The 16,227-nt window shown below is 42.2% G+C and overlaps 1 protein-coding gene across 2 annotated transcripts in view; it reads left to right on the forward strand.

Moving 5' to 3' along the window:
- The window catches only part of KHDRBS1 (KH RNA binding domain containing, signal transduction associated 1), a 40,184-nt gene that overhangs the window by 14,151 nt on the left and 9,806 nt on the right, over positions 1-16,227 (forward strand). The window contains exons 2-10 of one of the 2 annotated variants that reach the window (XR_004384970.1): positions 838-962; positions 1,995-2,111; positions 3,829-3,975; positions 6,643-6,776; positions 7,532-7,733; positions 8,267-8,334; positions 9,323-9,381; positions 11,855-12,047; positions 14,656-14,715. Coding sequence is in view for 1 of the 2 variants with exons in the window: in XM_032877051.1 (XP_032732942.1) it covers positions 838-962; positions 1,995-2,111; positions 3,829-3,975; positions 6,643-6,776; positions 7,532-7,733; positions 8,267-8,334; positions 9,323-9,381; positions 11,855-11,952 (950 nt within the window). In the remaining variant the exon portion in view is untranslated. Of the gene's footprint in view, positions 1-837; positions 963-1,994; positions 2,112-3,828; positions 3,976-6,642; positions 6,777-7,531; positions 7,734-8,266; positions 8,335-9,322; positions 9,382-11,854; positions 13,202-14,655; positions 14,716-16,227 lie in introns of those variants that run through there. The other variant, XM_032877051.1, reaches the window with a different exon arrangement.

Below are 16,227 nucleotides of genomic sequence, written 5' to 3' on the forward strand. Positions count from 1 at the left end.
ACCACATCTTTCAAAGCTCTTAAGGACTATCATCCAAAGCACTACTGTCACAATGGTATTTTGATGGGACTGTTCATTGTATATTAAAATTACTAATCTTTGTTTCTTCATAAAGATACAATATTGTGCCTTTTTTTGTTTGATGCAGACCTTACTTTTATTTATTTTTTTAAAGGTTTTATTTATTTATTTGACAGATAGAGATCACAAGTAGGCAGAGATGCAGGCAGTGAGAGAGGAGGAAGCAGGCTCTCTGTGGAGCAGAGAGCCTGATGCGGGGCTCGATCCCAGGACCCTAGGACCATGACCTGAGCCAAAAGCAGAGGCTTTAACCCACTGAGCTACCCAGGCGCCCCTGATGCAGACCTTATTTTTAGTTCATTCATCCCCTTTTCCCCGTCTCTTGGCATTGTTTTTGTTAAATTCACTTATTCTTTTCTTTATTTTTAATATTTTATTTATTTATTTGACAGAGATCACAAGTAGGCAAAGAGAAAGGGGGAATCAGGCTCCCTGCTGAGCAGAGAGCCCCATGCGGGACTCCATCCCAGGATGCTGGGATCATGACCCGAGCCAAGGCAGAGGCTTTAACCCACTGAGCCACCTAGGCACCCCTAAATTCACTTATTCTTGAAAAACATTTGAATGGCTCTGATGTAGAGGCTTCAGGTAGGAGTGGAAGAGCAAACTGCGTTCCTGAGAAGCAGCCTTTGTGTTTCCTAGTCAACTCCATATGTCTGATCTATTCGGGCTTACACTCTCTTACTACTTTATGCAGACTCAGAAATTTGCGTCTAGTTACCAGACAAACTAGTTCATTGTGTTTGTCTTATTCAGAAATTGAGAAGATTCAGAAAGGAGATTCAAAAAAGGATGATGAGGAGAATTACCTGGATTTATTTTCTCATAAGAACATGAAGCTGAAGGAGCGGGTACTGATACCCGTCAAGCAGTATCCCAAGGTAAGTCATAATGTGCCTCGCTCACTTTGTTGTCTCTGTAGGTGTGAGAGCCATGGGCTGAAATAAAGACTTCTGGAAATTCTGAAGCATCAGTTCCTTGAGCCTGTGAGGCTTCCCTCCCATAGTTGGAGTACTTGTTTCTGGCAGTTAAAACATCTATTTCCATAACTAACAGCGTACCTATTGCTAGGAAGGAAATAAAATCAACTTTTTATTACCAAAAAGAGTTTCTTTCTTAAGTGTTTGTTCAGGCTCCAAGTTCACACACAAACACAAAAATTGAAGAGTTGCTCTCTGTCAAAAGATTGATATGGGGGGATGAAGATGGACACAAAATCTAAATACAGGAAATGTGATACAAATCCTTGACTAGAAGAAGTTAGTTTTATTTCTTATTCCGTGTTTTAATTTTTTTTTTAAGATCTTATTTATTTATTTGACAGACAGAGATTACAAGTAGGCAGAGAAACAGTCAGAGAGAGGAGGAAGCAGGCTCCCTGCTGAGCAGAGAGCCCGATGTGGGGCTCGATCCCAGGACCCTGGGATCATGACCTGAGCCGAAAGCAGAGGCTTTAACCCACTGAGCCACCCAGGCACCACCTTCCGTGTTTTAATTTTAAATAAATGCCTTCTTGTTTTTCTCCTCCTCTTCTCCTTTTTTTAAAGAAGAGAAATTAGTTCTATTTAATTCACCAAACATGTACTACAAAAGAATGCCATATGTCTTTTCTGAGGTCATTGCCTTAAAAATGTTTATGTGTGTTGAAGTACTAAGAGTTGTAGTGTGATAGTTTGAAAAGAGCACCAGACTACATCAGGAAACCCAAGTTCAAGTCTAGGAACTGCTGTTGTCTAGTTGTACAAGCTTAGACTGTTCACTTCTTTTCAGTCTATCCTCAGCATATTCTTCAGTAAAATGGAGATGGTAACAGGACCCCTATTTTATAGGGTTGTTGAAGATCAAATGAGGTAATACATGTGGAAATGTTTTACATAAATGTGTATAAGAAATCCATTTTTATTTTCCGTCAGTTCAATTTTGTGGGGAAGATCCTTGGGCCACAAGGGAATACAATCAAAAGACTGCAAGAAGAGACTGGTGCAAAGATCTCTGTGCTGGGCAAGGGCTCAATGAGAGACAAAGCCAAGGTAAGCTCATACCAGTGAGGCAAGAAGACAGTGCCTTCTGGAAGCCAGTGCTTATAAATGTATAGAATGTGAATCTCTTCAGTTTGTGTATGAGAGATTGTAGACCAGGTTAACTTACTTGCTTGGCAACCCTGGAAGAGCCTAGATGTGCCCTGGTGATTGTTTCTTTCCTGACATTTGACTGTAAGTAATGGAAGCAAGTAGCAACTTTCACTTTTGTAAGCTTATCTGTGAAAACTTGGAAGGGGAGCTGGATATACTAAAACTTATCCAGACTAAAAACACTAAAATGTGAATAGTGTATTCCCTTGCCAGTAACATAGAAAAGTGAGAGCAATAATGTTGTGAGTGCAGGTGAGTCTGAGGATTATTTGTCTGAGTTTTTTAATAGCCAGCTGGAATGTGAAAGAACACTAAAAGAAGGTATTTCAGAAGGAACCATGAGTAATCCTGACAACAGAACCTCAAGCTGCTTTTTTTTCCATGTCATAGCCCCATGGGCTTTGTATTCTTCAGAAGTATCAAAAAAAATTCCTATCCAAATAGATTAGTCTTAGCCTTCTAGGGTCAGCTTTTTAGATGTGGCAGATATAGCCTAAAAACTTAGAACACTGTTTTCTCAGAGCCCCTTCTTTTGTACACTCACATTTCTCACTAGATGGATGCACTTAGGGCTGAAGTATATTATTTTACCTAATGAGATTTACATGGGATTTTCTTCACTCTATCCTGACTTTTTTCCTCCCCTAGAACTCCCCAGACCATATAAGCAAATAAGAAGAGCTGGTGCTAGGACACCTGGCCGGCTCAGTCAGGAGAGCATGTGGCTCTTGATCTCGGGGTCGTGAGTTTAAGCCCCACAGTGGGGGTAGAGGTCACTTAATAAGTTAAAAAGTGGGGTGCCTGGGTGGCTCAGATGGTTAAGCATCTGCCTTCAGCTCAGGTCATGATCTCCAGTTCTTGGGATGGAGTCCCACGTCAGGCACCCAGCTCAGCAGGGAGTCTGCTTCTCCCTCTACCTCTCCCCTGCTTGTGCTCTCTCTGTCTTTCTCTCAAATTAATAAATAAAATCGTTTTTAAAAAAATAATTAACTAATTAATTTTAAAAGTTTAGGGGTACCTGGGTGGCTCAGTCAGTTAAGCATCGAACTCTGGGTTTCTGTTTAGATCATGATCTCAGGGTTTGTGAGGTCAAGCCTGCTTTGGGCTCCGCACTATGCATGGAGCCTGTTAAGATTCTCTCTCCCCTTCCCATTGCTCCCCATAAATAAATAAGCTTGCTTGCTTGCTTGCTTGCTTGCTTATTTATTTATTTATTTAAGGTAAAAAAAGAAGATGAAGAAAAGCTGGTACTTAACAGCACTAGCTGGGATTGAAAAGCAAATGCTTGGCAATGAGTGAATGCATGCATGCTTGGCAAACAGCTGATATCTGAATGAAGACTGGAATTACGTTTCTCTCTTTTATACCTTCTAATAAGAGCTGCAGTGAATACATCAGGAAATCAAGACAGTGGTTAACTTTTAGTAGCAGACTGATTACAGGTTTAGCAGGTTGTGTGAATTACTATTCTCTAGACCTTGTTTTGCTTTCTTCTTACACTTTACTGTTTTTCTGAGATGTTTAGGTTATTTCTTGGTGTCTCTTTACGCTGGACGTAACAGTGTCATTTTCTTCCATTCCATGTGATATGATGTCTTTCTGTGTTTTTCCATAGGAGGAAGAGCTGCGCAAAGGTGGAGACCCCAAATACGCCCACTTGAATATGGATCTGCATGTCTTCATTGAAGTCTTTGGACCCCCGTGTGAAGCTTATGCTCTCATGGCCCATGCTATGGAGGAAGTCAAGAAGTTCCTAGTACCAGTAAGGAAATCCACATCCTGTATCACTGAGCAAGAGAGAACTGGGATCTTGTGCTGTTGCTAATGAGGCAGGGGTTCTGAATCACAATCTCTGCGTAGCCTGAGATTGCATACCAAATTCCTTATTTACGTTCATTTTTCTGAGGTAGTGTGTTACTTTTACCTAGTCCTCAAAGCACTGTACCCAAAGCCACTCTACCCCTCCTTATCTAATGTGTTTTTAGTTATATACCGGGATCTGTTGTTAGTATCTTAGGACCACAGTGTGTCTGGCATCTGAACGTCTGGTTAAGAAAGATTTAACAGAGTCTTGACTGAGCTAAGTGTGTTGGTACTAGTGTGGAACTAGGAAGTTATGATAGGAAAATGGCTAAGATGGTTGTAAACCCCCTGCACTCGAGGGTTTATGTTCTAGACTCTGAAGAGTGTAGAAGATAGCAGCAAGCGGCTTCTAGCTTCCAATCTTAATAGATGAAATTTTGACTAGGGGTATTCAGAGCTTTCTCTCCTGAAGGAATTTCTTACATAGGGTTTGATTTGAAAGAGGTGTGATTGTTATAGGCTTGACTGTTGATGATATTAAACAAATAGGTGTGCAGTTTCTTTCAGAGTATAACGGAGGCCCACGAAGAGTTGGGACAGCCCAGGTTACCTTAAGTCTTGCTTATTACCACCTGGTCAGAAGGTCCATTCTTTGAATAAGTAGAAAATGGTGTGATTTTTGCTCAGCAAGACTTACTGGTTGCCAGAGTTCGCATACTACAGTTGAATATTTAATAACCAGGCATGAATCTGGAACCTTGGGAAGCATGGGAAATACTCTTCACGAGAGTCGAGAAAGCTTCCTGTTTTCATCACTAAAACTAAGAGGAGGTGAGATACAGTTGTTGGCTTTCTTGTGTATGCAGAATGAGGAGTTGGAACTAAATGTGGTTGTCAGAGGATGTGAGAATCGGTAGAGCAAAAATTTATAGGCAGTGTGTACCTATAATGCTGAGCTCTAAGAATTCCAACACTGTCTCAGATGTCTCAGCAGCTGCTTTGCTTCCAAGTACCTCGTCTTCGTTAGAATGTTCAAACATGGAACAGCCAATTTAAAATCTCCTAGAGAAGACCTCAGAGCTGGTAAAATTTCCCTTGAGGGAGTTCTTTTTGCTCTTTTTGAGGTGTTCTCTTGAAGCACCCTGAGCCTCCCAGTGTCTGAAGGGCCGTATGGGAACACATATCTCCTCTTTATCCTTAGTCTCAGCTTATTTCTCAAAAGGAATAGCTTTACAAGGCTTTCATATAAGTGGATCTTCGAAAAATATGTCTGCCAGGCGTATCTGGGTGTCTTTGGTATTGGTGTAGCATTTGGTAGAATCCAGGCAAATGGGCCGTCACTGGTCACTTGATTCTCCAGGGTGTGTCTCAAGCAGCAGTAATGTGCAAGGTAGGAGGAGGTGAAGAGTTGGAGAAGGGGGCATCTCTGTGGTGACTAGAATCTTTTATTCTTGAAGCTCTGTCCACCTGGGATATATAAAAAGCATGGAGTATTAAAACTGAATGGCTCTCATCAGGAAATATGTGAAAAGATTTGCAAATGGCATTTGACTCAATTCTTCCCTCTTGTGAAGAAAAAGAAAGTGAGCCTATTTTTGCATCCATGACCAGAGCCTCCGTTTTCCCCTTAGAACCATTAACTGTACCAGAGAGGCTTCCTGGTACAGTAGGAAGAGCACTGGACTGGGACCTTTATCTGCGTCATCTTGGACAAGTTATTATTTCACTTTTCTGAGCCTCAGGTTCCTTGTTCATCCCAAACATTTGTTAAGTATCTGGTAGGTGCCTAATACTCTGCTTGGGTCTGAAGTTACAAAAATGGCTCCTTTCTCACAATCTAGTGAGAAAGACAATTCTAGAATGACGTGGTAAGTGCTTGGGTCAAGAAAATTACACGGTGCTGTGGAAAAAGAGGAGGGAGTGGGGGTGGCATCAAAGAAAGGTTTTCAAAAGAAGAATATTTTAGATTAAGTCTTCTAAGAGTGCATTAGTCTCTCAGGTAGACAAAAAAGGCAGTGTAGTCAGATGATGCAAAGCCTAGATTTTGGAGACAGGTAATTCTGAATTCACATCAAGTCTGCTACTTACTAGCTGTCTGTTCTTAGGCTGGTGGCTTTTTATGCCCTGATTCCGTTTCCCAGCTGTAAAATGGGACAACCTGCTTACTTACTTCAGGGTAACCTTGAAGATTAAACTGCAAAACCTATAGCAAGCTTATTATAAGGTACCCAGTGCGTAGAGCTTAATTAACGGTAGCAGCTTTTACTGTTCTAGGAAAAGGAAGCTATTTGCAAGAATGGGTGTCTAAGTATGCTAGGTTCTGAACTGCAGGTGGTTCTGCATGGCTTGAAAGGAGTTTATCCGTGGAGAGTGGATGGAAGTGATCTGGAGAGCCAGGTAGGGACTAATTATGAAAAGCTTCAGCCGAATAATGAGGGGTCTGCCATCAGGACTTTCCTCGAAGAGGTGACAGGTAGGGTGCCATTTGACTTCAGAAAATGCATGACCTGAGACTTCATCTGGGCATTCAGAACTGGTCTTAGTATCCAAGGCTTATGTGGGCTGGACAGCTTCTCAACAGAAGGTAGAGATGTGGCCCAGTAATCCTTTTATCTTTCATTTGCAGGATATGATGGATGATATCTGCCAGGAGCAATTTCTAGAGCTTTCCTACTTGAATGGAGTACCGGAGCCCTCTCGCGGACGTGGGGTGCCAGTGAGAGGCCGAGGAGCTGCACCTCCTCCTCCACCTGTTCCCAGGTAAAAAAATGATGGAAACAACTAGAAACAGGATGTAAGTTTGGCCGGTACCATTTCTCCCTTAGTGGTGCTCTTTCTTCCGTCTTAGAAGGGGGCCTCAGGATTTGTACCAGCAAGAGTGGAATTAAGTAGATCTTAGGTCCTTTGGCCATAGCCAAGTGCAGCAGTCTTGTTGAAACTTTTGGTCTTTTAATTTTGGATAGTTCTAGCAGTTTAGAATGGTCTCTGGCTTTAGAAGTAAGAAGTTTACCTTTTGTGACTGACCTTTATGGAGTGTTCAGACTTTCCAAAGTAGTACACTGATGAAACATTTACAGGTCCACTTGGGAACCTGGGCAGTCTCCAGTATGGGTCCTTTACCCACCTCTTTGGGTTTTTGGGGGATTTTGTTTGTTTGTTCATTTGTTTTTTCCTCTGTGTTTTAATAATGGTCTGCTTAAGGCATTGTGGGATCTGTCTGGCTCCAGAATTTGCAAAGAAATCTGAACATGAAAGTATTATCTATGTATTAAAATCTCCATTTAAAATACGTTTTCTGGGGCACCTGGGTGGCTCAGTGGGTTAAAGCCTCTGCTTTCAGCTCAGGTCGTGATCTCAGGGTCCTGGGATCGAGCCCTGCATCGGGCTCTCTGCTTGGCGGGGAGCCTGCTTCCTCCTCTCTCTCTGCCTGCCTCTCTGCCTGCTTGTGATCTCTCTCTCTGTGTCAAATAAATAAATAAGATCTTTAAAAAAAAACCAACGTTTTCTTCTTGCAGGGGCCGTGGTGTTGGACCACCTCGTGGGGCTTTGGTACGTGGTACACCCGTGAGAGGAGCCATCACCAGAGGTGCCACGGTAACTCGAGGAGTGCCGCCCCCACCTACAGTGAGGGGTGCTCCAGCACCCAGAGCACGGACAGCAGGCATCCAGAGGATACCTTTGCCTCCACCCCCTGCACCAGAAACCTATGAAGAATATGTAAGAAGTTTGAGCAGTGTGCCATTTCCCAATAGCTAGAAGGCTGCCAAAGGAAGTTGAATGATAGGGCATTGTTGGCCCTTGGTGTAGGTGGCAGGGACTGCCTGTAAGATCTGTAGTCTGGTCTCTTCTTTTGCAGTGAATGTTAAACTATGAGAAGATTTTTCCATATTAAGCATAGTTTACTACATGTGAATAGATGAAGTAGGAAGTAGGCTGTGCCTTGACAAATAGACAGTGTTTTAATAAGGGGTCTTTTCACTAGTACTGCTGATAATGCTCAAGTTCAACACTTTTCCTTGTTTCCTGCCCACAATTTGGAGGGTGGATTGGTTTGGTTGATGGTTCAGTTTTGTTTCATTTTTTCTTAAAAAAAAAAAAAATTTCTCTGTCAACTCTTTACCAGCGGGTGTTAATTTTGGGGGAAAATTCTGCATTCTGTTAATCTAGAAGCCTACCATCCTCCCATGGGATGTAATTACCTTCCCCATTCTGTGTGATTTTGCCTTTCTTTTTCATTTTATTTGTCGTAGGGGTATGACGACACATATGCAGAACAGAGTTATGAAGGCTACGAAGGCTATTACAGCCAGAGCCAAGGGTAAGTCAGGCAAGAGAAGTACTGTTTCGTGTCCTGGGGTGGATGGAGGGAGTTGGAACAACAGAGAGATTTAGGTAGCACACATCTGCGGAGCAATGTGTCTCCCCTTTGGGGGGTATCTCCTTTCCTTTCCACATCTATAAGGCACACAGATCTGTAAGCTTAGGGAACTGTGAATCTGAATTTATTTATTTATTTATTTATTTATTTATTTATTTATTTATTTAAAGGTTTTATTTATTTGAGAGCGAGCAAGCATGAGGGGGGGAAGGTCAGAGGAGGTGACCCCCTGCTGAGCAGGGAGCCCAGTGCAGGACTCGATCCTATGACTCCAGGATCATGACCTGAGCTGAAAGCAGTCACTCAACCAACTGAGTCACCCAGGCACCCTGTGTATCTGAATTTATAGTATAGAATCTGGGAATAACATGAACATTTCCTGAGCTTTGACCACATGGAAATGAAGGGAAAATGCCTTTAAATTGTTTTGATGTATTATTGCCACATTAAAGGTGCATTAAAGTTTAAAAGGAAGCTAGAATCCTACTACCATAACTTAGGTTATTTTCTGCACTCTTAAATAACGTTTTTGTGTATATGTATTTTATCTGTGATTGATTAAAAAAGTATTTCATAATTGTACAGTGGGGACAGAATAGTATGTTTGTTTACTCTCTTCCAGAGAGCCCTATAAATTTGTGTGTGTGTGTGTGTGCACACTGTGATTAAGATGGTCAGTTTTGGATTGCGCTTTTTCACTTTAAATTATGTGGTATCCATTTTTCTTTGCAATGGTTGTAATTTTTGTTGTTGTTGTTGAAGTACACAGCACATACCTGTTTTGGAAATATTTTCTGGTTTGGAGATGGGGCAAAATGAGCATTTTCCTGCCCTACACATGTAGTAAAATGCCTGAAATGTGGGAGGAAGGGGAAATGGAAGTAGAGTTAGTCTGTAGCTCTCTAACACTCTTGTCTTTGGCTTCCAGGGACTCAGAATATTATGACTATGGACATGGGGAGGTTCAGGATTCTTACGAAGCTTATGGTATGTCTTTATTTCCATGGTGGGCAGAGTGTGCAAGTAAGTGTCTGCGGGAATGCTGGTGACTGGATTACTGAGGGGCTGCCAGTCACACACCGAAAGAGGAACCTTTAGAAAGCTGAGATGTTGATAGGACAGTAGCCATCCCATTCTTAGTGCAATTGTGTGGTGTCCCATAGAAAGAGGAGCTCTTAAGGTGAGATGGGGTTACCCTTAGAAGGCTAAGCAGATGTCTTAGACTAGGGCTCAGGTCCAGCTAGGCCTGGTTGGAGCAGCAGACTTTTAAGCTGATGTTGATCCTTTTCTCCTTTAGACCGGGGAGATTGCCAGGCCTAGGTCATGTTGCAGGGCCCTTGCTGCTGGTGCCTAGGCCACACGGTAGATACTGAGAACTACATCATATCCAATTTTATTTTCCAGCCCCATTACATTTTTTTTTCTTTAAGATTCTATTTATTTATTTTGAGGAGAGAGAGTAAGAGAGCACAAGCAGGGGGAGCAACAGAGGGAGAGGGAGAAGCAGACTTCTCACTGAGCAGGGATCCCAATGCAGGGCTTGATCCCAGAGCCCCAGGATCATGACCTGAGCTGAAGGCAGATGCTTAACCGACTGAGCCACCCATGCACCCCACCCCACTTCATTCTGAGGAAGAATTTTGGATCTCAGTGAAAAGAATCTCAGTGTAGAGGAAGTGTTAGCGGAAAGGAAACCAACCAGATGGCAGGTAGCTAGGCAAAAGCAGGTTGGGTGCAAGCATCCTGCCTGTCATCTCAGATCTCGGGCAGTAGGAGCTGGGGCCACTTCAGGGCAGTACTGGCACCAAGCTCCTTCCTAGCTTGGAGACATCTCAGCTCAGTACTTGATCCCAAGAGAGCTATAGAGGCTGGAATGGCAGCAGGACCGAACTGTCTGTTTAGTTGAAAACACATTGCTCAAGAGTGTCCTCGAGTGCCAATTATGGCCCCATGTTAATGGGCCCCAAAGGCAGTTCCGTGTGGGTGCAGAGAGAGCCGCTTTTTAAATGCAAGGTATTTTCAGCATACCTGAGGGAATTCCAGAGTCCTTGGCCAGGGGCTCAGCAATTGACAGTTCATCTTAAGACACTAGTTAACAGTCTCCCCTTACCCCTAGAGCTCCCGCAGACAAGCTGAGCCTAACTTGTCAGCGTAGTCTGTAGTAGCCAGTCAGCTGCTTGCCTAGGGAAACCGTTTTACCAGTTCTAGCTAAATGGTGCTGGACAGTTGCCATCAGTAACACTGCTCCACTCTCGTAGGCCAGTATTTAGAAGGGCAGTGGGATTGCCCCAGAGTATTTCCCTCCCGTCGGTGAGGCAGCACAATGCTGCCTCTGTGTGTGTTTGACTGAATTCCATTTCTGTTTTGCCTGAGAAGAGACTGCACTGAAAGAGGCAAGCTGCCTCTTCTGCTCCTGGTGTGATGTTGCCACAGTTAATCTGTTATGATTTTGGCCTTTATAAACAGAATTACAAAAATAAACTGTCTTGTTAGTACCAGAAGCCATTTGGAAAGTAATGGCTGTACCTGTTATACTAAGGGTAAAAATAGGCTTAGATAGGGTCTCTGGGACTTGAGGTCCATGTAGAGGTTTTAGACTTACAGTGATAGAGGCTCAGATTGAATGCAGGCAGCTGGGGAAACGCGTTGGGGATGAACTGGCATGGGTAGCCTGTGGGGGCGAGTGGGAAAACGAGCTCATACGTGCAGCAACTTTTCATAAGAGGTCAGCTGTAGAAGTAAATGATCATCTCTTTCAGGCTTTTCCCTGTAACACAAGAAAGTCATTTGGGGCTGTCAACCATGTTGTCTGGCTTCTCTGGACTATTGCATGAGAAAGGAAACAGTGAATTCTCCGTATCAGTGCTATAAACACGTACTGCTTCCCTACGCCAGAGCAGTGGAGCAGCTCTGCTGATGGGGAGGCCTCATGAAATGCGGCCCTTGCTTACTTCTCCCAGGGAGGACACTTTTCGACAGGGAAACCTGATTTGCTGTTGGAAAGGGAGCTACCTGCTCCCAGTCTGACTTCCTGAAGGTTCCACAGGCTTTCTTTGCCCAGTTGAGGCTTTCTTTGCCCAATTCCATTGGGAACAGGAAAAAGGGCGTTGCAGACCTACTGAGATTCATTTCCTCACTGTCTCAAGCAAGGTGTTGGGTTTATCCAGATTTGGGGGCTGGAGGAGAGATCATATGGCCTGTGGAGAACATATTTGCTAAAGATGACTCCAGGCCTTTTCTGAGCCGTTTCCTTCTGTCTGTCTGCTCAGAGTTGCCCTACAGCTGGGAAATGAAGCTGTTCAGGAGAGCCAAGTAGAGCAAAAAGCAAGGACCACTGGGACGTGGCAAGACACTGGAAGTAAAGCGGTGTCTTTGGTGATCTTTACCAGATGACCTATTCTTGCTCCTCCCATAATGCCCATGGCGTGTGGTTTATAAACTGTTCTTGCTTTCCCCGCAGGCCAAGACGACTGGAATGGGACCAGGCCGTCGCTGAAGGCCCCTCCAGCTAGGCCGGTGAAGGGAGCATACAGAGAGCACCCATATGGACGTTATTAAAAACAAACATGAGGGGAAAATATCAGTTATGAGCAAAGTTGTTACTGATTTCTTGTATCTCCCAGGATTCCTGTTGCTTTACCCACAACAGACAAGTAATTGTCTAAGTGTTTTTCTTCGTGGTCCCCTTCTTCTCCCCACCTTACTCATTCTTAACTCTGCATTCTGGCTTCTGTATGTAGTATTTTAAAATGAGTTAAAATAGATTTAGGAATATCGAATTAATTTTTTAAGTGTGTAGATGCTTTTTTCTTTGTTGTTTAAATATAAACAGAAATGTACCTTTTATAATAAAAAAAAAGTTGAGTAAAAAAAAAAAACCACAAACCTGTTAGTTTCAAAAGTGACATTGCTTGCTTAAAGGTTCTGAAGTTTAAGACTTGTTAACTTTCTCTTAGTTTTGATTTGAGGCATCCCGTAAAGTTGTAGTTGCAGAATCCCAAACTAGGCTACATTTCAAAATTCAGGGCTGTTTAAGATTTAAAATCACAACGTTAACGGCAGTAGGTGCCACCATGTAAAAGTGAGCTCAGACGTCTCTAAAAATGTTTCCTTTAAAAGCACATGGCGGTTGAATCTTAAGGTTAAATTTTAATATGAAAGATCCTCATGAATTAAATAGTTGATGCAATTTTTAACGTTAATTGATTTAAAACAACAACAACAACAACAAAATTAGGTTTGTAAAACTGAGTTTTTCATTATGTGGGTTTTGAAATCTAGCCCCAGACATACAGTGTTGAGAGATACTTAGTGGGGAGCAGGTTTTGAAGAGGTGGATTTGGGGAGAGGGGCTAGCCACCTGGATTGAATTTGATGCAGAGCTTTTTAGCCATGAAAAATCTTTCAGTGATAGCACTAATAATTTAAAATTTCAGTATTTAAAAAGACAAAGTGTTTTGTCCATCTGAGGTTCTGCACTCCATGAAAAGCTCACTTGGACACTGGAACCAAAAGCTGATGATTTTTTTAAGTGACGGTTGTCAATATTGAACTGTTTCCAAGGTAGTTAGTCAAGTATGTCTCAACACTAGCATGATATAAAAAGGGACACTGCAGCTGAATGAAAAAGGAATCAAAATCCACTTTGTACATAAGTTAAAGTCCTAATTGGATTTGTACCGTCCTCCCATTTTGTTCTTGGAAGATTAAATGCTACATGTGTAAGTCTGCCTAAATAGGTAGCTTAAACTTATGTCAAAATGTCTGCAGCAGTTTGTCAATAAAGTTTAGTCCTTTTTTAATCAAAGTAAATGTGATGAATTGTCATTTTTTTGGGTGGACAATAAAATAGTTTTCTCTTTCAAATAAACTTAAATTAACTCTAAAGTTAATGGGCTTGTTAAAAGTTGGAGATATTCTTAAAAGTGGTGGGGGGGATTTTATTTTAAGTTTACCAAAAAAAAAGTTTATCGAGTTGTTAAGTTTTAGTTTAAAATAATCAAAGCTTTTTCACCCCCTGGAAGTTGTTTTGACAGCAGTTTTATCCCATCCTATCACAAGCTCTAATTTCTGGAGAGAAAAACCCAACTGAGCCGAAACTTGGATTGGTTTCCATACATAGGCCTCAGTGTTTAAAGTGCCAGCCACCCCGTCTGCACCTCTGTAGAGCCCCTAGGTGGCCCTAAGCATGACACCAAATAATGTCCGTGAGCTTGGAAAGGGATAGCACCTGCCTTTGGATACGGCAATTCAGCAAACCCTGGGTGCCCTTATGGGTTTCCCTTCCGATCCCAGAAATGCTGTTAACAAATCAGCTGGGCTGGGGCAGGATCTGGCATGATCGGCTGGCTCTGAACTCTCCCTCCTGAGAGACCAAGAGAGGAAATGATGGAATTGGTTGGACCTGTTTCCACTCCTCTGTTCATTCTCAGGGTTCTCGTGCCTTCCCTAAAGGAGCCACCTAAACTGCTCGGGGGTGAAAAATCCTCTTGTATGGAAGTGCCAAGCTGCCTGCAGCAGTGCATGATGGACATTTTTTTTCTTTTTTAAAACACACCAACAAAAAAATGTATTTGTAGATTGTGATAAAGTGTAAATAACTGAATTTTCAACCATGGTTTGAAGTCAGCTTTCAGGGCATTATGTCTTGTTTTGATGAAAAGAGATCACTCTATACCCCCCTTTTTAAAGGAAAATTATCGCAAGAGAATCAGGATGTGTAAAGCTAACATGCATCGCAAAAAACCAAAGGTAACCTAAATGTCTGATTTTAATAGCACATATTTCTCTTTTACATAAACTGTGACAGCAACTTGCATAAACAATTCTTTAGCTGTTAATTTTAATGTTAAAACTTTGCAAAACTTGTTTAATAAAAATAGCTGTAAAAAGAAAAACCATATGCTGCCGCATAAATTAGCCATAACTCTTAATAATCCTGCCCATCACAAGTGAACTGTAATGTAACCTGGGCACAAAGTCTGACATCTTAAATGACACATTGTAAAATTTCAATGACTGTAGATTAGACCTGCTGCTCCCCAAAGTCAAGCTTTCTGCTCAGCTATTTAAAAATGTACAAGGATGAGCCCTATAGGTCCCCATATTGATATTCACAATGAAATGTTACTTAAAATTTCTTTAAAGTTGCATGTTTCTCTCCTGTAATGTGTAAACTGCATGCAGGATCTCTCTCTTTTATTTTGTATGTCTTTAGAACTTCCTCTTCAAAAGGCTGATCTCTTACTTCTCCGTTTTCAGGTGATTGAAAACTCCTGAGGCATTTCCTGGAGTAGAATGGGTAGTGAAGACCCATGTCAGGTACGTTAAGGTAGCTTTCTACTGAGGATGTGGGACTTTCATCCTAACTATGAAATAGTTTTCCCAGGAGGTGGCCTGGGACATGATCCGTGGGCAGGTCTTTCTTGCATGTGATCTGTACCATATTTACAACACGGTCGTGTTCATATGTTGGTTTACAATCCATATTGAATTTACTTGTGATGATTGTAGCGTCAACTTCCATCTATTGAATCCTACCCTATCCTGTCAATAACCTAATGGGACAGTGTTTCATTTGGCATTCACTGGTTGTAAGCAGCAAAGTGACCGGTTGATGTAAATAAAAAGGAATTTATTAGAACGATGTTAAGGACTTGCAGATTTAGCGTGAAGGCTGGAGAAATCTGACATGGGAACCAGATTGGCTGCAGAGAACGGGGACATCAGTGATAGACCACAGGAATGTTCTTGGAGCCAGGACTAGCTGTTTAGGTGTTGTTGCTAGAATGAGTGAGTTCTAGCTGTTCGCTTTCTTTTTCCCTTGAGATTCAAGTTCTAGGGAGGGAATGTCAGACTGTATTAGCTTAAGTCACATGTTCATACCTTACCAGGATGTGGTAAGAAAAAACTAATTCCTCCAAAGGAAGTCAGGGTGTTATTAGGAAAAGGGAATGGATACTGGGCAGACAAACAACAATTGTCCAGTATTATGTATGTATGACAGAAGTGACTGAGACTTAATGAGGTTAAATAACTTCCTGGGGTCACATAATTAGTATGGTTGGCTAGTAACCAAGCCCAAGTTTGTTGTCAGAACCTAACACTTATACTCTCCACATTATATCGCTTTTAATCTAAGGAAGGGGTATTTCTCACCCTGAGGAGACACTCTGAAAGGGATAGTGTGGCATAGTAGAGAGGGCATGAGACCTAACAGAGTTGAATCGACTTTTCTTTGTTTAGTGACCTAAAACCTCTTATTTCCACGTCTAGGAAGGAAGATAGTGATAATGTACACCTTACAGTGGTCAGCAGACTGAATTGAGTTTTACTATATATAAGGCCCACCAATTTGGTGTTCTATAAGTAGTAAATATTAGTGTTCCTTCTCTAAGAAAGGTTAGCCCCCTGATTGGGGTAGGTGGGGGCTGCTGATTGAAGCCATCCAGGAACTGGCTGGATGATCTTTCCCTCTGCCCCTGGGTGAGTTGTTAGGGTTAGGAGAACACCAAAGGCAAAAGACCAAACTAGGGAGAGGTCAAAGGCATAGGCAGCCTTTATCGGTAAAATTTCCCTTCTTGAAGATGGTGTCTTCCCAACCTGCCTCTCCCAGGAGCCTCTCAGATGTGGAGACTTTAAAGAGGACCATGTGTATTGAGCACGGAAGTCCTAGGTTTGATATGGATTACATGAATGGCAAAGCAATTTTAGAGGAAAGTCCCTGAATGCAGAGAATTAGTTCCAACTCTTCTAGGGTAGTCTGAAGAGCAGAATTTGGGGGATGCTTCTTTCTTCACTCGGCTTGTAATTTGCGCTTGGGAAAACAGGTTT

This window comes from Lontra canadensis, unplaced genomic scaffold, assembly GCF_010015895.1.
Source record: "Lontra canadensis isolate GAN:19392208 unplaced genomic scaffold, GSC_riverotter_1.0 scaffold60, whole genome shotgun sequence".
NCBI lineage: Eukaryota > Metazoa > Chordata > Mammalia > Carnivora > Mustelidae > Lontra > Lontra canadensis.